General features: G+C 47.6%; 2 protein-coding genes across 6 annotated transcripts; one reads left to right on the plus strand and one right to left on the minus strand.

Annotated features, from left to right (window-relative positions):
• Positions 1 to 296: 296 nt before the first annotated feature.
• Vps16 (VPS16 core subunit of CORVET and HOPS complexes) lies at positions 297 to 15,777 on the minus strand. 3 transcript variants are annotated; one of them, XM_048348913.1, is made up of 24 exons: positions 15,624 to 15,777; positions 6,760 to 6,848; positions 6,466 to 6,563; positions 6,249 to 6,377; positions 6,027 to 6,171; positions 5,777 to 5,892; positions 5,526 to 5,648; positions 5,352 to 5,407; positions 4,919 to 5,008; positions 4,726 to 4,820; positions 4,478 to 4,554; positions 3,926 to 4,057; positions 3,703 to 3,830; positions 3,276 to 3,311; positions 3,005 to 3,113; positions 2,704 to 2,838; positions 2,498 to 2,606; positions 2,316 to 2,413; positions 2,133 to 2,240; positions 1,883 to 1,960; positions 1,617 to 1,786; positions 1,438 to 1,534; positions 710 to 813; positions 297 to 596 (listed from the first exon to the last, which is right to left on the minus strand). In XM_048348913.1, the coding sequence occupies exons 1-24, from the start codon at positions 15,674 to 15,676 to the stop codon at positions 452 to 454; spliced, it is 2,520 nt and encodes an 839-aa protein (XP_048204870.1). In that variant the 5' UTR covers positions 15,677 to 15,777; the 3' UTR covers positions 297 to 451. The 3 variants fall into 3 exon arrangements, with proteins under 3 accessions (XP_048204870.1, XP_048204871.1, XP_048204872.1); XM_048348914.1 differs by lacking the exon at positions 15,624 to 15,777 and adding an exon at positions 15,084 to 15,216; XM_048348915.1 differs by lacking the exons at positions 5,526 to 5,648; positions 5,777 to 5,892; positions 6,027 to 6,171; ... (2 more) ...; positions 6,760 to 6,848; positions 15,624 to 15,777 and having other exon boundaries at positions 5,346 to 5,364.
• Pced1a (PC-esterase domain containing 1A) lies at positions 15,460 to 20,869 on the plus strand. Of its 3 annotated transcripts, none has more exons than XM_048348919.1 (8): positions 15,460 to 15,585; positions 16,550 to 16,694; positions 17,181 to 17,260; positions 17,371 to 17,609; positions 17,701 to 17,851; positions 17,940 to 18,186; positions 19,924 to 20,193; positions 20,483 to 20,869. In XM_048348919.1, the coding sequence occupies exons 2-8, from the start codon at positions 16,571 to 16,573 to the stop codon at positions 20,728 to 20,730; spliced, it is 1,359 nt and encodes a 452-aa protein (XP_048204876.1). In that variant the 5' UTR covers positions 15,460 to 15,585; positions 16,550 to 16,570; the 3' UTR covers positions 20,731 to 20,869. The 3 variants fall into 3 exon arrangements, with proteins under 3 accessions (XP_048204876.1, XP_048204875.1, XP_048204874.1); XM_048348918.1 differs by lacking the exon at positions 15,460 to 15,585 and adding an exon at positions 15,813 to 16,238; XM_048348917.1 differs by lacking the exon at positions 15,460 to 15,585 and having other exon boundaries at positions 16,304 to 16,694.
• Positions 20,870 to 21,585: the final 716 nt, after the last annotated feature.

Raw genomic sequence — 21,585 nt, forward strand, 5'->3', positions numbered from 1 at the left:
ATCTCCATAATGTTCCTAGGAGTTTTCAGAGAGCCCCTTGAGAGAGCTTTCCTTAGTAACTATGTAGAGACAGACCCCTCTTATATAAGGACCTACCTACAGCCTCTACACAAAGATGGAAAATTCTGTTTAGGTGTCTAGATGGTCCTGCTTTAATATTTTATTGGGGGGGGGCACTAGGGTTTGAACTCAGGGTTTCATGCTATCTAGGTAAGTAAGCATTCTACCATTTGAGCCACACCTTCAGTCCCCTTATGCTTGCTTTTCTCAGGCTAGTTTGTGTACAATGACCATTCTAAAATATTCCAAGTTTATTTACAACCACGTTCCTCTGCATCCTTAGACCTCTCCCTGCTTCTCAGCTTTGCCCTGAGAGGGGAGGAGTGGATGGAGTGACCCTTCTGCCAAGTCCAGGATAGGAGAAGATCTCCCCAAAGCTTCTAGAAGCTCTTCACTTCTTCTGGGCTTGTGTTCTGGCCCGCTGAATCTTGTCAGCTGTGGCCCCGTCTGTGGCTCCAGTGCAGTGTGACAATACGAGGCTCAGCTCAGCCTCATTCCGGTGCTCAATGGCTACATCGGCAGCCTGAGCCACATCACTGTAGTTTGAACAGAAGAGATAGTATTGGGGCTGCCCAAGAGCACCAACCCTGCCTCTTTTCAACCCATTAGTCTAGCCACCTCATACCCATGGGGCCCTCATTTTACATACCCAACAAGAAGCAAAGCCTTAACCTTCTGCTCAGGACCCACACGGGAAGCATACTTCTTGGCCTCATATTTGTTGTGCTGTTTCATGCAGATCTCCACAAAGGGCTTTGAAGTTGAGGAAAGGGAAAAGGGGAGAAAAACAATGCACAGTCCCCCAGTCTTCCTTAACAAAATCCCAATGGACATATTGGTTATACATACTTTATACACTAAATAGTATATGTAGTTCCTTTCCCATCTACACAAGAATAGCTCTGATCTCAACATTCTTAGAGAGAAACAATCTAAAGCAAAGATCCATTACAGCCTGGAAACTAATTATTTTCACCCTTTACCACCATCTACAACAGGAAGCCTTCTCAGGTCCTGTGCCTTCTCTCTTCTATCACTATGAAACCTGCACCCTACTTCTCTATACCATCTGCCACAGGAAACAACCTGATATGCTCCCTGGACTCTCCCTCTCCTCTCTGCCACTAACTTAAGCAGGACTTCCCTGCCCTTGTGGTCCTTCTCAGGGACGGCACCTCATTCTTATACCCCTCAGCATCTGTCTCAGGGTCATTCTCCAATGCACCCAGCACAGTGCATGGTGTCTTCCCACATTCTCATGGACATAAGAAGTACTGGCTAAGGACACGGGTCAGCTGAATAGGTAATAGTCACCCTGCCTAACTCCTTGCCAAGGACTCCCCTTACTGGTGGTGGGGAGATGAAGGAAGATCTCACCAGGTAGCCAATGGGTGATTTCTTGCTCTTGGAAAACTTCTCTAGCTCCTCCCAGTCTTCCAAATCTGCCAAAGCAGTCAGCTTCAGCCACCAGAGTCTACAGGGAAGTTGGACTTGAATGTACTGCACACAGGAGACAGGCAGTTCTAGGGCTACACACAGCCCAGGCCCTCATCTACCTCTTGTCAGGAATGCGGAAATCACGTGCCAGCTGCTCTGCACGTTTATTGTGGCCACTAAGGATGAGAGTAGTGACTGTGTCATGTAGAGACAGGTCTAGGAACTGACCCCCCAGCTCATCTTCTAGACGCCGCTGTAGCCGTAGGAGCCGCATTTGATCCTCTGTGGCCTGGGGACCAAGGTAAAGCAGCCTGGGGATGAATAGGACAAGGAGGGAAGTCCAAGAAGAGATGACAAAGGACTCTTAGAAAAAGGCTGGCCAAACCTTGGCTGCAAACTCATTCTTGGCCTTGTAGAAGGCATCAGCTGCTGTCTGTAGAGCTGCTACTCGTCCCTCGATCCGCTACAAAGACAGGGGTGGATTAGGTTCACGAGATCAGCATCTATCCTGGCCTTATGTCTTCTCAAGACTCTCCCTCAATGATGATGACCAGATGGGGTGTGAACCAATATGGGGGGTCTAGGTTCCTAGAGAAGAACCAGATAAGTAATCCTAGCCCATCATGACCTCAGACCTCTTCTGCAGCATAGCTGGCTCGGATGTGGAAGCTGCCCAACTCCTGGTGATTGTCATCCTGATTGTAAAGGTCCTTCAGCGTCTCTAGCTCCTGGTGCTTACAAAACTGGATCACAGACAATTAGTCAGCAAGGTCAGCTCAAGAGCCCAAGAGGCTCTATCCTCCCTGCTCCCCACATACCTGTCGGTACAAACTCAGGGCCATGGGCTGATTCCGGAGCGTCATGAAAAAGTCTCCCCGGTTTAATTCATTTTTCAGGTGCAGCAACACAGTGAAAACTGTGGGACAAGGTGAATATGGCTTCCAGACTGGCCCTGCTCAGTTAAGGACGCCCACCTAGCCCTCCCCTAAACCCTGCTCACCCAGGTCTGTGTCCCCACTCTCAATTGCCTTGCTAAGTGCTAGTTTGCTCCTCTTCATCTTTAGGAGGAGAGGCACCTGTTCCCCTGAGCGTGGCTCATACTCCAGCAGCTGTGGGGGTGAGGAGGGCACAATGGGAAAGAAAAAGCTGGTGTGAGAGCCTTGATCACTCACATCAGAGCACCAGGGGAGGGCTGTATGTCCACACCTTGATGGCTAGCTCTGTGCGGCCACAGCCATAGGCCCTCGCAGCAATGTCAGAGTACGAGACACCAGGCGTGTCCCCTAGCTTCTGATTAATGGCCCGTGCAACATCCTCATCTGACACATCCTTCTGCTGTACCTGTAAGGAGTATTGGGAGGGTATAAACCAAATCTGTATCTCATGTCTCCCCCTCTAGAGTACCCTCAATCAAAGCCCACCCTTCACTTCTATACTTTATGTTTCCTACACCTCAGTAGGAACTGAGATTACCTCAGTGCTCCTGGACCTCACCCCACATCCTTGCCTTGTAGCAGGCCCAGTGAGCCAGGATCCTGCTCACACCTTGAACTTCAGGAAGGCGCAGGTACTCGCATATCTGGATGGCCAAGGGGTAAAGCCTCCGCAACACAAGCCTAGAGGACAAGAGCACAAGGGTACAAAGGCAAGATGAGACAGATAGAGGAGGAAGAGTATCACTAGCCTATGTATCAGGAGCAGTGACCTTAAGACCCCACCGGAGGTTATAGTAGCCACCCACCTCTAGCTTTGCCCTAGTACCCCTGGGTTTGTTGTACCTGTCCAGCAGCACCTGGATGGTAAGCTGCTTATATCTTTATTTTCTTTGGTTAAGGATCCAGCTGTAAATAAAAGTCTGTTTGCCAAAGCCAGGTGTTGGTGGCTCACATCGGTAAGCCTAGCTACTCAGGAGGTTAGAATCTAAGGATTGATCAGATTGAAGCCAGCCCAGGCAGAAAGTCTGTGAGACTCCTATCTCCAATTAACCACCAAAAAAATCAGAAGTGGAGTTGTGGTTTATGTAGTAGAGCACTAGCCTAGAGCACAAAAACTCAGGGACAGCACCCTGCCCTTGAATTCAAGTGCCAGGAATGGCACAAAAAAAAAAATTAAAAAGCCTATTTTCCAAGGGTCTATATGGCCATATCACCAGCCCTTCTCTTGCCACCCCCTGTTCATATGCCATCTCTGCATGCATGGGGATACTGGCTATAGGTGAGAGGGATCCCAATGTGGTAGTCTCGAACGGCATTGAGTATACGCAGATCCTGGCACATGTGCACAAAGCTGTCAGGTGGAAATCTGTCCAGGAAACACTTTCCAAAGGAGGCTGCCTGAGAAGAGCGAAAGGATAATGGAAGAGAGCTTCCCATGCTACTCAGCCCTCCCTTCCCAGGACTCCTTCCCTCAGAACTCCCTCCAGGACAACCCTGAGAAGACTCTTCTGCATGTCTGGCCAGTGTTCATGTCCTGCAGCCTCAATGCACTGCTGCACAGCCTGGGTCAGCTGTCCCAGCTCCTGGATCTCCCGAAGGTATTCATCTGCTTTCTGGCTCTCTTTCTGTGGAGGAAAGCCCAAAGATGGAGCATCATGACAGGAGCTATCCCACTCCTGGCCCTGAGTTTCTCTTAACTGGGCTGGTGTAGAGGGGCTGCACAGGCAAGAGATCAGCCCTCAATCCCATCTACTGGACCTGAGATTCCCACAATTGCCACAGGGTGAAGGCTTAACACCTCCAATAATAGTGCCAATTTGGGCCTGGCTTGGAAGAGAGGAGTCACTCGGTCCTTTCCCATCATCACATGTAAGATTCTACTCCTGTCAGCCCACCAGCCCAGGCAGGTGTCTTGTCTAAACCTCTCTCCTGATAGGTGACACCTAAGTGTTCCCACACATCCAAGAAAGAGACAAGGGATTGACCCAAGCAGAGGAAAGGGAAGGAGAACCTCTTGGTGCCTGGTAAGAAGCCCAGGGATCTACCTCATACTCCTTTTGGGCCTCCAATAGCAGCGCTCCAGGAGCCATTGAAGCAATTTTGAAGATCTCTTCACTGGCCACTGGGGGAAGAAGTTAGTGAGTGAGAGCAAGAGACAAGAAACTTCCAGCTCTGCCTCAACACCCAGAACCTACTTTGGGTCACAGTCCAGGACAGTGGGGAGAGGGGGGTCAGGCTGGGAGAAGGAAGGAGCTCTGCCCTGAGTTATGTAGTGCCCTTATGGGGGCCTTACCTGGCACCTCATGCAGGAATTCATGGGTACTGCGGGAGAAGATTCGGACCCCATCAAGCTCAGGCACCAGGTAGGAGTCCTCGTCTAGCACAAACCTAAGCAAAGTCAAGGCTCCCAAGGGCATCTAAACATCGGGTGGGGCAGATGACCCTTCTTCCTCCTTTCACCCACACAGACAGCCCTCTAAGGATACTGGATGCTTTCAGGTGCATCACCCACCACCATCAACCGCCTTTCCCAGGCCACCACAACAGCCCTCTCCTTGCTGCGAGGACGACTGCACCTGTGGGTAACAACACACACATCTGAAACACTTGCAAGATAGCAGGCTACAGCCATGTATCCCAGATTATTGTTTGTATCTTTTTGCCTTGGATAGCACTGAACATTCTTATATCCCTTATCCCATTCCTCTAGCTATGTGCTAATCTGTCTGCTTCCCCCTCAGTCCTGTGCTATAGCTCCTGCGAGCAGCCCCCAGTGGACAATGGTTTTAAGTGCAGCAGCACTTAAAGGAGGGGAGATCCAATGTTCCACTTACCTCTGCCAAGACAGGATGAAACAAAATATCCGAAAAATTAAGGCTATATCCCAGTCCCACCCCCAAAGAACTCTCCTACCCTCACCAGACCATCTGCTTCGGAGGTGCCCGGATATTGCAGTTGAATTCACACAGCTTCTCCTGAAAGGGTGCAGACATGTCATAGCCTCATCCAGAAGACACGTCTGGTTGAAAAGCCCCTTGCTACCAATACATTTTCCCTGGATAAGGCATGGTACCCCTTGTCCTAGCATCACACCTTGAGTGATGCTGTCCCCATCCAGATGTAGCCTGTGTCCGTGAAGAGGGCCAGGTGTCGGTAGGTGAAGGAAACAGCCATCTGCAGGAAGCTGCTTACTCCTGGGGCTAGGCCAGGGGGGTTCTGGGGCACAGAAGGAGAGGATACCAGACAGACGGACTTCTCAGAGCCAGACAGACTTGACTCAGAGGACATCAGACAGACTGACTTCCCTTTGCCTCTCCCAGCCCTCTATTTGTTCCACTCCTCACCACTGCAGAACAGGCTCCATGGTCCAGGAGATAAAGATCTGGCCCCACAGCCAAAAGAATGTGTGCCACTCGATCTTGGCACAGTGTAGTCCAGCATGAGGGTGCACTTTGCAGACCTGAAACCAGGGAGGAGACGATCTCAGAGGACAATCTCAATGACTGGACGCCACCATTCCTGCCTCTGCTGGTCCCATAGGCTAGAGGCACATCAGTCATACTGAATGGTTATGTCAGGTGGATCAGGTCTCACCTGGCACTTCTGGCATCCGGCGGAGTTTAAGATCGCCCACATTGGCACTCAAGGTAAAACGATGGGCTCCTGTAAGGATGGCCACCCCAGAACCAAACTCTGTGTGAAAGATCCGGGCATCAAGAACCCGGTTCTGGAGTACCTCCTGGAGAAAAGGGTCATGGGTTGAGCATTCCATTGAGTCATAAACTCCATCTTCCTTCCCCATACCCGAGTCCTTACATTGCCCATGCTGAAATGTCTCCGGAAGTCACCATGAAGTCCATAAACGAGTACTGCACCATCTTCCTGCACACAGAGCAGTTCCTCCTCAGCTGACCAGCCTAGGGACACCACAGGCCCACTCTTCCACTGCAGAGTAGAGCGGTTTCTGAGGTTATCCATGGGATTAGAAAGCACTACCCAGCACACAGCCCTAGAGACAGTCTGGGGTGCTCACCAGCAGGCTGGCCAGAGGCATGCCAGAAGCAGAGTAGATGTCAAGTACTGGCCTCACACTGGCTGTTTTCTCTTTCCTCCAAGGGTTCCTCAATAGTGCTGCAATTTGAGAAGACACTTTTCTTCTACAGCTACACATTTCACATGGGGTAGGCCTCGCTTTGACACCCAGAATTAAAAGCACTATAGCAAAGTGAATTGGCAAAAAACAACTTGACAGCAAATCCCCAGGAGTCAAGGGGCCTTGAGTTCATCCCTGGGTCCCAGAGCATGTAGTGGTGGAAGAATAACATACCAATGGGGCCCCCATAGGGCGCAGCGGCCACCAGGCAGTCCCTGAGTTCCTCCTTCAGGTCCCAGTCCATGCTGTACAGTTCATATTTCCTGTCCACACAGAGATGAACAGATTAACGTCTTCATGAACCTGCATTCCATGAGCCCCAGAGGAATCCCTAAAGCTTCCATATGTCCTCCACAAGGCAGCAGATCAATCTCCCCACCCAGAAGTGGAGACAAGGATGATAACTAGAAACTGACCACATGCTGGCCTAGGGATAGCAGCAAAGAATCAGAGGGTGTTGGCAAGGAAGGATGTGGCTTTTGAGGAAAGTGTCCAAGATTGGCAAAAGCTCCTCAGACAGGCAAGCAGTGTGGCCAATATCCAAAGCACACACGGAGATAGAAGTAGGGTAAGGTGGCTGGTTCAAGCTGGTATTAGCAGGAAATAAGACCCTTGGAAAAGATCTCTCAAGGTAGGAAGACTTCCTTCTATTTCTGGTTCTCAACAATGAATGGTGTTAGGCACTTTTAACCCCGGGGTTCACCTACACTTACTGATGAAATGAGTTTTAGAGGTTCTAAGTTACCAGTGCCTGAAAGACATCCAAGCAGAGTATTTCAGTGAAATGGGGCTAGGGTGAGAGATGCAATTAATGTTGGTCTATGAATGGTTGGCTTAAATGAGATAATGAAATCACGCTTGGAATACAACATGCCTACAATCCAAGATATAAATAAATCAAGATAGCAATAAACTTTTAAGAATAAACCTGATGAAATCTTAGAAAATTGCAGCAAAGGCATCTTAAAATGTACAAGAATTCTGATAAAAAATTTCCCTCTAACATTTTTTTTACAAGAATGCACAAATTAATAGAGGGACAAAGGGTGAACAAATGAGCCAGGTGCTGGTAGGTCATACCTGTAATCCTATCTACTCAGGCTATCTACTCAGCCAGCGTAGGCAGAAAAGCCTGTGAGACTCTTATCTTCAAGTAATCACAAAAGAACCAGAAGTGTAGCAGTGGCTCAAAGTGGTAGAACACTAGCCTTGAGCCAAAGAGCTCAGGGACAGCGTCTAGGCCCCAAGTTCAAGCCCCACAGTTGAAAACTTTTTTTTTTTAAAAAGGTGGACAAATGAAACAATGGTACTCACTGAACACTATGTTGAAAATGAACTATGTAACTTGTGGGTGAGGATGGAAGAGAAAAACTAGGAGAGAGTGAATGAAAGAGTAACATTGTTCAAAAAGGAATGTACTCTTTGACCTAACATAATTGTAATCCCTCTGTACATCACCTTTATAGTAATCAATTTTTTTTAAAGAATGTACAAACTGATTCTAAAGCTCATTGTGTATGGGGGGTGGGGAGTCACCTGAAAGAAAATATTGGAAGATTAATATTTTGAAAATATAGCTGGGCCCTGGTGGCTCATACTTGTAATCCTAGCTACTCAGGAGGCTAAGATCTGAGGATGACAGCCAACCCAGGCAGGAAAGTAACCACCAGAAAATCAGAAGTGGTTCTGTGGCTCAACATGGTAAGCACCAACCTTGAGCAAAAGAGCTCAGGAACAACACCAAGGCTCTGAGTTCAAACCTCATAACCAACAAAAAAAAAAAAGGAAAGAAAAGAAGAAAAAAATGTATGAACAGATATAAATCAGATAGCAAACATACTATATAAATTAACTTATTGTCTTGGCATAGGAATAAGCAAATAGATCAATAGACAAGGACAGTGTCCAAAAATACCTGGGAACTGAAGAATGGTACAAATTGATATCTGAAATGAGACAATGAGCCATATGGGAAGGACCCCAATAAATGCTATTTCAAAACTTAATTTCCACAATAAGGTATCTACCAGATGGGATTTAAGATTTAAATGTTAAAAAATGCCATATCAGAAAAATATCTGATATTTTTATAATCTCAAAGTAGAAAAAAAAATCCAGGCATGATACAGAACTCAAATTCACAAAGAAAAAGACCAACGAACATATATAAGTGAAAGTTAAGGCAATTCAGCATAATTATATATATGTATAAAAAGATCAAAATAATACATTCATATTTGTTTCTGATTTTTAAAAAAGAAACTATGCCAGGCATGGTGGCTCATGCCTGAAATCCTAGCTACTTGGAAGGTGGAAACTGGGAAGATCACAGTTTGAAGTCAGCACAGAGGAAAAAAAAAATCTGTGAGACCCTATTTCAACCAATAAAAGCTGGGCATAATGGGACACCTCTGGTATCTCAGCTACGTAAGAAGCATAAATAAGATGACTGGTCTAGGCTGGCCAGAACATAAATGTGAGACCCTATTTGAAAAAATAATTAAAGCAAAAAGGGTGGGGGGGTATGGCCCAAGTGGTACAGTGCCTACATGGCAAATTCAAGACTCTGATTAAAGATTCCATTAAAAAATAGCAATCCACTAGTATAGCATTTCAGTGTAACAACAAAAAAAAAATCAGTAGCTTTCCTATATATCAACAATGAATTAGCTGAGAAAAAAATTAAATTCCTAGGTATAAACTTAACCATGGTGAAAAACCTCCATAATGAAAACTATAAAACCTTTTTAGAAAGAAACTGAAGATACAAGAAGATGGAAAAACCTTCCATGCTTATGGACTGGCAGAATTAACATAATAAAAATGGCCTTACTATCAAAATTAGTCTGCAGATTCAAAATAATGCCTACCAAAACTTCAAAGTCATTCTTTTCAGAAAGGAAAAATCAACCTGAAAATTCATATGGAAGTATGAAATATCTCACAAAGCAAAAGCAATCCCGACCAAAAAGAGAAACATAGAAGATATCAAAATGCCAAACTTCAAATTATACTACAGAGCCATTATAACAAAAAAAAAATAGTATGGTACTGATAAAAAATAAATAAACAGGCCCAAAGACCAATGGAACAGAAGGAACAGAAATAAAACCATGCAGCTACAGCCATCTACTTTTTGCTAAAAGAGCCCAAAATACACACTTGTGAAAAGGGAGCTTGTTCAACAACTGGTGCTGGGAAACTGGAGTATTCACATAAAGGAGGCTGAAACTTGAACTCTATCTCTCACCCTGTGGAAAAATCAATGGATTTTTTCCAAATGGATAAAAAATTTAGGTGTAACATAGAAAATCCTGAAATTACAAGAAAAACAGGGAAAATCTGGAAGGCATAGGCATAGTAATTATTTTCTGAATAGGACATCAATTGCCCAGAAAATAAGAGCAAGCATGGACAAATGGAACTATGTCAGATGCAATGGTTTCTGCAAATAAACACTTACTAGAACCAAGAGGTAACTCACAAAATGGGAGAAAGAAAAGTCTTTGTACCTGACACCAGTGGCTCATGCCTGTAATCCTAGCTACTCAGGAAGCTAAGATTTGAAGATCACAATTCAAAGCCAGCCAGGGCAGGAAAGTCCCTGAGACTCTTATCTCTAACCACCAAAAAGCCAGAAGTAGAACTGTGGCTCAAGCCTAAGGACCAGCAAAGGGGGTTAGTGGCGGGGGCGGGGGGGGGGGCCCTGGGGCTGGAGGCAAGGCTCAGAAATAGAGCACTTGCCTATATAATGGCAAGGCTCTGGGTTCAAACCTCAATTACTAATCCCCCTACCCCCAAAAAATGTAGTATTTTTGAGAAGTGTAATAATGAACACTCATACATGTTAATGGAAGCATAAATTGGCTCAATTATTATAGACAAAAAGGAAACACTGTCTTTTAACTGTGTAGCTCCTTTGACTTAGTTCAAACTGGAAAACTCCTTATGTCCACCAAAACGGGATTAGTCAAATAAACTATGACCATTCTGGAAAATGTTGTGTGTCCATTAACATGATTCTGTGGGTACTGACACAAAATGACCTCTCTGATATCTTAAGTGAAACAAGTAGGTTGTAGCTGCAATAAAAAACTGAACATACATTTTTGATTAGTATGTTTATATATAATCACATTTGTGTGTAAATATACACAGAAATGTACGGAGGCTTCCCCATGAAGCTAGAGACAGTAAGTACTTTTGGAAAGGGTGCTGGTGGATTGGGAGAAATATAGTACTGTATTTTTATACTATATATTTCTGTATTCTGTGAATTTTTAAAGCCTTGAATTTTGATAGTTACTAAAATCACTGTGCAAAGAAACCTGATAGCAAAATAGAGATTCAATCTCACATGTTAGTTATCAACTGATTGTTATTCAACTTCAAATTCGCCCTTCAGTATGGATTCTGTGATAATGATGGGCATTCCTTCAAGCCTTTCTCCTGCATGTGGAATATGATGCTAGGCTTTCTCAGCAGAGGGAGCTGGGAGAATACTGGATGAGGAAGGACCTACCCTTCTCTAAGCAGTGGCTGTCATCCAGAGCAAGGGTATGAGGGCACTTGGTTGGTGTGAGCCCTAATCATGGACCTGGAAAACCCTCCCACATCAACTTGTGCTGACTCTCTGGACAGACACAGGACTCCAGGCTTCCTGCTTACACCAGGCAATCAATTCCTCTGCATACCAAGATGCCTGGTCATTAGCTGCACCACCTGCATCCTAGCATTTTTCCTTTTCACATTAATTCCCTTCATACACAACTAGTCACTGAGTGGGGCTTGCCTTATAGAGATCTTTCCAGGCCCCCACCTGCATATCTACACTTGCTGCATGTCCATACCCAAGGCAGCCATAAAGGCCTGCATGCATCCCCTGCCTCCTGCACTCTACAGAGTGGCTTTTTGCTTGTTCAATACTATGCAAAAGCTCTGGCCCAGGCAAACCAGTGAACTTCACTGCCATCCAGTGGATTGCAACTCTATTTACTCCAACAGGGTCTGAACCTCACTCTGGGGAGAGGTCACCCTTACAAGTTGTCATTCCTTGAGTTATCTCCTTCAACTCGAGGCTATTATGTAAGGTTTTTCTTATAACTTACAGTTTTCAGTCACAACTTAGCATTTTTTTTTTTTTTTGCCAGTCCTGGGGCTTAAACTCAGGACCTCAGCAGTGTCCCTGATTTCTTTTTGCTCAAGGCTAGTACTCTACCTCTTGAGCTACAGTATCACTTTCGGCCTTTTCTGTTTATGTGGTGATGAGGAATCGAACCCAGGGCTTCATGCAAGCTAGGCAAGCACTCTACCACTAAGCCACATACCTAGGCCCACAACTTAGCAATTTTTAAAACCAACTTTCCAAGAATAAGTCTCCTGACTTGACCCAGACAGGACAGATTGCAGGGAGTGGTCTCAGGAGGTAGGTAGATCATTAAATATAGGGTTGGGCATTTCCTTTGTATATGCTATTCTGGATAGAGTATTACTATTTCTCTCAGAAAGTCTCCTCTACTTCTGCTTCCCTTCCCCTCATCTCATCTATTAAATGCTTTCTTAGGTTATACATTCCTGTGTCTCCCAGTGACTATGTTCAAATACTATTATGACATACCTGCCTTGCCTGCTAGCTCTAAGCCAGGCAGAGTACATGCCTGCTCTACTGCTAGACACAGCCTGGCAAAGGTTGGGTCAAGTTCATTAATGAGGGCTGGGAATATGGCCTAGTGGTAGAGTGCCTGCCTCATATACATGAAGCCCTGGGTTCAATTCCTCAGCACCACATATTCAGAAAAAGCCAGAAGTAGCCCTGTGGCTCAAGTGGTAGAGTGCTAGCCTTGAGCAAAAAGAAGCCAGAGACAGTGCTTAGGCCCTGAGTTCAAGCCCTGGGGCTGGCAAAAAAAAAAAAATGGGATTAACTCAAGTTGCATTTTTTAAGATAAAAATAACCTCTGGAGCTCCAAAACAACTTGCCATCATTTTCTCTCCTTGGCTTTCCAAACTCAAGTGAGTTCTCCAGAATACCACCGCCAATAATAGTATCCTGTCCTGCACATGGGACACAAAATGCAATGTCTCCCACCTGTTTTTACTCATTCATTTACTAGAATATAGATTAGATCCTAGCTATGTACACATAGGAACAAAACCACATATCTGCCCTTAAAGAGAAAGTAGTGTGTTATTTCCTGTTTTTAAAAGAACCCATATCGGAGCACAGAAGCTAAAACTAGCGTCTAGCACTTACCAGCTGTGGAACCTGGTCTTTATAACCTGGTTTATCTGCCTCAGTTTTTCATCAGTAAGAGGAAGTTAATCATGACGCCTCCTACCTAATTGAGTTGTAAGGCCTAAGCAAGTTAACCAACAAAGTACTTGGCATAGTGTCCAGTAGATAAGAAAGTCTCAGTACATTAACAATTTAGAAGTTAAGTATCCTCCATAGCAAGGTTTAGGTTCCTAATTCTTTTTTTTTTTTTTTTTTTTGCCAGTTCTGGGCCTTGGACTCAGGGCCTGAGCACTGTTTCTGACTTCTTTTTGCTCAACTAGCACTCTACCACTTGAGCCACAGCGCCACTTCTGGCCATTTTCTATATACGTGGTGCTGGGGAATCGAACCCAGGGCTTCATGTATACGAGGCAAGCACTCTTGCCACTAGGCCATATTCCCAGCCCTAGGCTCCTAATTCTTTTGCTGTATACCACAGCTAAGGGCAGGTTAGCTACTCAGACCCAGGTCTATGCACTCCACATCCTTTTAAAACTTTACTGGTGGGCTGGGGATATAGCCTAGTGGCAAGAGTGCCTGCCTCGGATACACGAGGCCCTAGGTTCGATTCCCCAGCACCACACATACAGAAAACGGCCAGAAGCGGCACTGTGGCTCAAGTGGCAGAGTGCTAGCCTTGAGCGGGAAGAAGCCAGGGACAGTGCTCAGGCCCTGAGTCCAAGGCCCAGGACTGGCCTGCCTAAATAAATAAATAAATAAATAAATAAATAAATAAATAAATAAAACTTTACTGGTGAATCCACAAAAGTTAGATTTGATAAATAGGAATTCTGTGGTAATGCGGTCAATTGTCTCCAGTACTCTTTGACTTAACAAGTCACAACAGGTATCTTCAAAAGTAAATGCAAGGGCTGGGGATATGGCCTAGTGGTAGAGTGCTTGCCTCCTATACATGAAGTCCTGGGTTCGATTCCTAAGCACCACATATATAGAAAAGGCTGTAAGTGGCGCTGTGGCTCAAGTGGCAGAGTGCTAGCTTTGAGCAAAAAGAAGTCAGGGACAGTGCTCAGGCCCTGAGTCCAAGCCCCAGGACTGGCAAAAAAACAAAACCAAACAAAAAGTAAATGCAAGTTCATATTTTTTAAAATGTGTCAACTACCTTATAAATAAACACTTACTGGTATGGTTACCTTTGTCAGCTGATATATTTTCTTTTTTAAAGTGAAATTATTGGTAGATCTTACTGATTTTCGGCTAAATTATTGCATACTGTACAGGCATATTCCTGAGAGAATTACAAATGAACAAACGCAACAGAGCTCTAAAGGCACAAACAAGGCATTGGTTATTTAGAAAGTACATTACACTGTGAATTAAAAATTACATTTGAAAGTGTGCATAAGTGAATGAGAATGGTAGTTTCATTAGCAAAAAAAAAAGTGATTTTTTTCTATTGAACTAGGACTCAAATGAAGTATCTTTGTGATCTTTAGGTGCTATCATAAAACATTCCTTAAAATTTTTATTGAAGCCAGGTTCCCATGGCTCTCAGGAGGCTGAGATCTGAGGATCACTGTTCAAAGCCAGACCTGGAAGGAAAGTCCATGAGACTCTTAACAACCAAAAAAAGCTGGGAGTAGAGTTGTGGCTCAAGTAATAGAGTGCTAGCATTGAGCAAAAACAAAAACAAAACAACAACAAAAAAAAAAATTCTAAGGACAGCATAGCAACCAGGCCCTGATTTCAAAATAAATAAATAAACAATATTGAGTAGAAATGCACGGTTCTAAATATGCATTGGAGATAAATGCAAGACACATGACCTCAGAAACGTAGTTATGCATTGGAGATAAATGCAAGACACATGCCCTCAGAAACGTAGTTTAGCAAAAGAATCTTGTGTAAATACTGCCTTAACGCGCCGCTCATAAAACAGACTAGTGCTGAGCCTTGTGAGACCCGAAAGATTCTACTGGAGGGAGGACCATTTAAGAAAGTTCTGAAGAGAACACTTGAACTTAAGTCCTGAAGGAGGAGCAAGGATTCTTTAATGTGATGAGGAGGGAAATGGTAGTGTCCACAGAAGGCACTGTAGGTCCGTGCAGACATGGAAAGCCATACACTATCAGGCACTTTGAGACCCTTGCCAATTCTATACAGGTGTAGCACAAAATTTGGGTAAGGGTAGCAAATGAGTTTGGCGCGACAAATACGAGCTGACCTACAAAGAGATATAGAGACGTTCTACAAGCAATATGTAGCTTACCCTACAAAAGGGCAGTCAGTCACTATGAAGTCAGGGTACCGCTGTGATTCGCTTAAGACTTGTGGACTCCTCAACTCCCACGAGAGGGTTGCCGCTCCCCAGGGGTCCTCACTCGAGCAGGCCCCTAGGTTCTCCCAGCCTTGGTCAGCCCATTCACCCCGCCCGCCGGGCGATTCCGCCCCCCTCTGAGCGCCCCTGTGGTCTGACTTCAGCAGCACTTTCCGGCAGAAGCCTGGGCACTGGCTGTCACTGAGGGCGGCCTCCCCCAACGTGATCTGAGCATCCTTCCGGAAGCTGGCAGACCTAGGCTTCGGGGTGGTCACCGCACTTGCCTCAATTTCCTTCCGTGAAGCAGGGGGAAGGCCCCTAGGAGGCCCAGTGCTAAGGGACCGACTCGCAGAAAGAGCGGCCGCGGGGCGGACCCCAGCGTCCGCAGTGACGGGAGACTGCTCCGCCAGCTCCGCCGGCTCCGCCGGGAGACTCGAACCAGCGGACAAGGCGGGTAAGGCGGGTCGTGGGTGGGAGGACAGGGCGGCTCACCGGTAAAAGGCAGAGTCCCCGAGCGGGTTCCAGTTCGCCGTGTAGCAATCCATGGCTGTTGCCAGCAGCGGCGAGACAGCGCTGAGGGGGGACGTCCACCTAGTGCAGGCTGCAGGCCGGAACTTCCGCTTCCGCCCGTCCGGGTCACGTGGCGAGGCCGCCGCTGCAGCCATCACGACTGTGGGCAGCCGCACTCTGTCGTTGCCGTTCCCTCGCCCGTGCCCGGGGTTTGCCGCCCGGGTGGGCCTGGCCCTAATTCCTACCCCCTACGGCGGCTGACGTTGAGGCCTTCTAGTTCCCCCCGGCGTTGGGGGGTTGTGAGGGGCGGGACATGGGTGACCGGAAGTGGGAGCTGTGAGCATCGCCGCCCGGGGCGCCGAGGCCTGAGGCGCCGTCGGTGCCTCCGTGACGCACGCATGGAGAGCACTGAGCGTTGGGCTGAGCACCGACGGCTAGCCGGGGCGCATAGGCTCTGTGGGGCTGGGGCTTTGCAGAACCGACTGCCCTCCCGGGGTACGGGAACATGAGGCTTGACCACAAGCCCTCCGCGGGCGAGGCGCGCGGCGCGCGGGCCTGCCCTCCTCGCCGGTGAATTGCGCGGAGCCCCGGGACTCGGTAATTGGCGCGAGCGGGCGCGCGCGCATGCGCGGGGCGGCGGCGGGCACGTGGCGGGGCGCAGGGCGGCGCCGTGCGGGAAGCGCCACAGTGCCCAGGAGGGCCTGTGGGCCGGGTGACCCCGTTTCTGAGTCTAGTGCGCCTGGGGCTGTCGTTGCCATGGGCCCTGCACTGCAGTCGCTACCTCCTCCCCGTAGCCCCGAGCAACCTGGGAGGGGCTGATGCGAGTCTCATTTTATCCCAGGGCGGGCCCTGGGGCCGACCTGCCCGGAGATCTCGCCTTCGGGACGCTTAGTAGCTTCTCTCTGCAGCCCGTGGTTGTCAGCGGCGGCATGGTCTTCTGTCTGGAAAACGAGGTGCCGCACCGCCCGCTGCGAAGCGCCATGGTCCACTTCCAAGCCTCGGAAGTCCAGCAGCTACTACACAACAAGTTCGTGGTCATCTTGGGGGACTCCAGTGAGTGCCCCCTCAAGGATGACGCTTCCCAGCCCCACACCTGTGCGCTATGTCTCCATCTCAGACCTGTCTGCTTCCTACTTCATTTTAGCCCACTAAAATTCCCCCCTTCTTTTATTCCCCATGCACCTTCCACAGGTGTCCTGGCAGATATACTTCTTAGCCCATCTTAGCATCTTTTCTCCCTTCTTTACAGTCCTCCATAATTTTCCCAAACAGAGCTATGGATTGTGTTGTGTCCCCTCAGTGTCTTGGTCATCTTAATTATGCCAGGTGCTCATGGATCAATCTATGCTAAGTTGGTGGAGAGGACCCAGCTAGATGGCACCAAGTCAGTGCCAAGGCTTTTAACCCATTCCCCCCACCCCAGCACTCCACCAGCTGATGTTGGGTAGCCCAGCACTGGGAAGACAGGCTGCCTGGACTTGGGATGAGCTGGGATAGGGTGAGGTCTGCCTCAGCCTTGGGATCTCTGTCTCCCTGCAGTCCAGAGAGCTGTATATAAGGACCTGGTGCTTCTGCTCCAGAAAGACTCACTGCTCACAGTTGCCCAGTTGAAAGCCAAGGTGAGGGAAGGTCGGCAGCCATGCCAGTGGTGGGCGGGTACAGACCCTGGCCTGGCAAGGTCCACCTCCCTGGCTTGGGTCTGACTAGCTGGGTGGGGGTGGGTGGGCAGGGGGAGCTAAGCTTTGAACAGGACCAGCTGGTGGCTGGGGGCCAGCTAGGTGAGCTGCACAACGGGACACAGTACCGTGAGGTCCGCCAGTTCTGCTCGGGTTCTGGCCACCACCTTGTACGCTTCTACTTCCTCACCCGCGTTTACTCGGAGTACCTTGAGGATATCCTGGAGGAGCTGACATACGGGCCTGCCCCTGACCTGGTGATCATCAACTCCTGCCTCTGGGATCTCTCCAGGTTGGGATGGGGAAAAGGGAAATACTGCTTAGAGGTGGAGGTATGGCTCCACCCCTGTGCTCTTGCCCACCCTATATGTGTTTCTTAACAGGTATGGCCGCTACTCAATGGAGAGCTACAGAGAGAATCTAGAACGAGTGTTTGTGCGCATGGACCAAGTGTTGCCAGATTCCTGTCTGCTGGTGTGGAACATGGCAATGCCCCTGGGGGAACGTGTCACTGGGGGTTTCCTTCTGCCAGAGGCAAGTGATTGGGGCCCTTCTAGACAAAGGATGGGGCCACTAGCTGATAGACAGGGTGTCTTCTTAGAAGCTGTACTTTCTCAACCAGCTCCAGCCTCTGGCCGGCTCTCTGCGGCGTGATGTGGTTGAAGGGAATTTCTACAGCGCTACCCTAGCTGGGGACCACTGCTTCGATGTCCTGGACCTCCACTTTCATTTCCGACATGCAGTACGGCACCGTCATCGAGATGGTGTTCACTGGGACCAGCACGCACACCGTCACCTCTCACACCTGCTTCTAGCACATGTAGCTGATGCATGGGGTGTGGAACTACCCAAGCGAGACTATCCCCCTGGTGAGCCCTGCCACAGAAGGGAAGGGTAGTAATTCAGGTAGATCCCTCAGAGTATAAGGCTCAGAATGAGAATCCCTTGAATTGTTATTGCTCCTGACTGCTCCTGTCTGGTTCTCTGGTGCACAGCAGCAATATTCTAGTTCCAAATGTTCAGTTCTTTACAGCTTAACATGTAATCCCTCTGTGTACACAAATGGGGTTTTGCCAGCATTGATTATATAAGGCAGGGTGTCAAAAGTTATAAATGAGGTTATTTCTATCTAAGTATGGATATAAGAGATAGGAGGACTGAAATTAAGGAAAGGTCTATGCAGTGTGGCAGAGGCAAGAGAGCCTACGGCTTGGGCTTGGGGGTCAGATGAAAGGGTGATGTTACATGATGTAACCTCTGGGGTTCGTGGGAGAAGGGTGGTCTTGTGATGATGGACTTAGTAGACAATACCCCATAGACTCTTCTTTAGCTCAGCCTAGTGCAGATCTCCTCTGGCCTTATCTGTGGTCATAGCTAGAAACTTCTGCTTATCTTGGGGGCATTTCTTCCATCACATCTCAGCTGTGATATACTCTGCTACTAAACATTTGTTTCTCTGTTAACCTCCCAGCCCTTGTCTGCTCACAAAGGGTACATCATGGCTGGTTATTTACATATCTCTTTCTCCTCTGCATCATGTCCCCAAAGGGCAAGCTTCCTACCTCACTCATCAACAGCTTACCCCCTCCATTCCATTGTCTGCCACAGTTGCTCTGTACAGGGTCAGGACTATAGTATTTGTTGCATTAGAAACAAATCATCTTAGTGCTGTTTATTGTAGCACTGGAGAGTATGGGGAACAGAGGCCAGAAATATCATGGAGACAGACCTCTAGGACTTAGTGGCAAGGAGTTAGAGCATCAGGGAGGTGAGTTAGGACTTGATTGTAAAATGGTTCCATTTGTTTGATGTTTACTTGAGAGAATTTGTCCCCAGTAAAGAAAGGGAAGTTCTAAAGGTTTAAGGTTAGTTAATACTGGCTCGGGCTTTCTAAATCTAACTAAGAGCTATGGGAATGAAGGACATCAAAGGAACAGTTGATCTGGGGTAGGAAGATGAATTGATGCGTTTGATTAGGGCAGATGTGAAAACATTAGACTCAAAAGTGCATGGTATCTAGCAGAGGTAAAGGAAAGGCAGGAGTTGTGACCTGTGAAGAAGAAAACAGAACGGTGTTCATGCTTTGCATTGACAGGGTAGGGTGATGATAGGGAAACAAGAAGATGAGGGTAGAGGTACTTTGGGAGAGGATAGAGTTCTAGCAGCTGTGTTGGGAAGAAAAGGCTTTGTTAAATTTGTCAATGAGCAATTACTTTTAGTAGGAAAAATGCTGAAGGCATGAAGCAGGGTCAGAAAGAAATGGGCAGTTGATGAGGGGATGGAAATGGGGCAAAATATTACTTATGACAGCTTGGGAACAAGATAAAGATACAGGAACTGAGCAAGCAAAGAAAGTAGGCTTGAGAGGGTAGCATGAGGTCAGAACACAGGTAGTGGGAGAGGCAAGAAATAAGGAGGCATACTTTGAGCTTGGTTTGGAATGGAAAAGAATGAGGTACCTGAGTAGAGAATGAGGAGAACCAGGGTGCTCTGGCTGGTGGCCTTATTCTCAAAGAGATTGGAGTAGAGTTCTGGAAGTGTGAATAGCCAGAGTTAAGGGCAAGCTGGCTTTCTAGGCCTACCTAAAACAATCATCCCATTCCTAGACCCATGGATTGAGGACTGGTCAAAGACGGATCATCCATTCCAGGGAAGCCATAGGCAGCCCCCAGACTTCGGGGAACAGCTGGCTTTGCCCCCACCCTCTCCTTTGCCCCCTCCTATGTCTTTTCCCTACCCCCTTCCTCAGCCCTCGCCACCTCCCTTGTTCCCACCTCTGCCCCAAGATGCCTCATTTGTCCCAGGCCAGCCCTTCCCACCTCATGAATTCTTCAATTATAATTCAACGGAGGACTTCTCGATGCCATCCAACTTAGGTAGGTGCCTCTGAAGCCTCCCCTCATATCCCCAACCACCCCTTGCATGTTCCCCAGCCTAGCCTTCTATGCCAACAGGCATAGAGGAATTGGGTATCCCTTGAACCTCCAGGATTGGATTAATTCTCACAGTTTCCCACTCTGGAGGAGGTAGGGGAAGCAGTATCCCCAGTTTGCAGTTGGAGAAGCAAAAGCCCCGAGAAACCCTGGAGAAGTAATGCTGCTTGAGGGCAGAGCTGTGCTCACTCCCATCAAAACCCCACTCTGATAATAACTGGTTTTTTTGTAGGATGTGGCCCTGGAGTGAACTTTGTGCCTGGCCCCCTGCCACCTCCAGTCTCTGGCCCTGTCTCCCATGGTCAGCAGCGGAACCCTGTGGTCCTCCGGGGGATGTCACGCTGTGTTCCCAACAGCCCCTATCATGTGCCAAGGATGGGGGGACCTTGTAGACAGCGGCTCAGACACTCAGACAGACTGATCCACACATACAAACTAGACAGACGGGGACATGCCCATTCGGGGACATGGCCTGGGTAGACTGGGTGTTGGGCTTGGGGCTGGGTGTGTCAGTGACTCTTCAAGGCCTGCCTAGCACCCTAGGTGCTGGGATAGGATGTCTGCTATGCCTGACATTGATCTTGTCCATTGCTGTCACCAATAAAGGCATGGAAGGACAGAGTGACATATTCCTGTGTAAGGGAGTGGGTCTCCCAAAACCATGAACTTAAGAGTTGGGGAGGTTGCCTCTGAACTCTTTCCATCTTTGGCCATTGAACTCCCACTATTTAGAAATAATTGACTGTGCTCCTCTAACACTCATTTGTACTTTCACTAGGACACATATACTTAAAGACCTCAGAGGGTGGCTGGCCTTGATATCAGCAGCTCTGGAAATGGGAAGAGTCCCAGGCTGAGTTAAAGTTTGTTTTGGGGGGAGATTGAGACAAAGTCTCATTTTTTTAGCCCAGACTGGCCTTGATCTCACTGTGAATTTTTGATGTTCCTACCTCAGCATTCTGGGTGCTGACAGGTACATGCACTGTCATGCCTGGCAAAACTATTTTAGATCTGGTTAATTCTCATTTATATCTCTTAGTTGCATGTAGTCCTGTGAGCATTTACCCCAAAGGTTAAAAAGGCAAGGAACTTATCATTTTTTGGCACATTGGAGTCGGTTGTTGGAAGTAAACAACAAAACCCCTAAATCCGAGCAGATCAATTATAAACCTATTTCCTTGATAAAATGTGAAATGGGAACAAAGCAAACACTGACCAGCTTCTTTGGTGGCGATGGGGGAAACAAATTGACTAAAGGTAGGAAGGCTGTGCTGAACTTCATGTTACTCAAATGTGGGGGGCCATGGAGGGGGCCCCATGCAAGATCTTGGCTTA

The sequence above is a fragment of the Perognathus longimembris genome, chromosome 6, assembly GCF_023159225.1.
Source record: "Perognathus longimembris pacificus isolate PPM17 chromosome 6, ASM2315922v1, whole genome shotgun sequence".
In the NCBI taxonomy this organism is placed as follows: domain Eukaryota; kingdom Metazoa; phylum Chordata; class Mammalia; order Rodentia; family Heteromyidae; genus Perognathus; species Perognathus longimembris.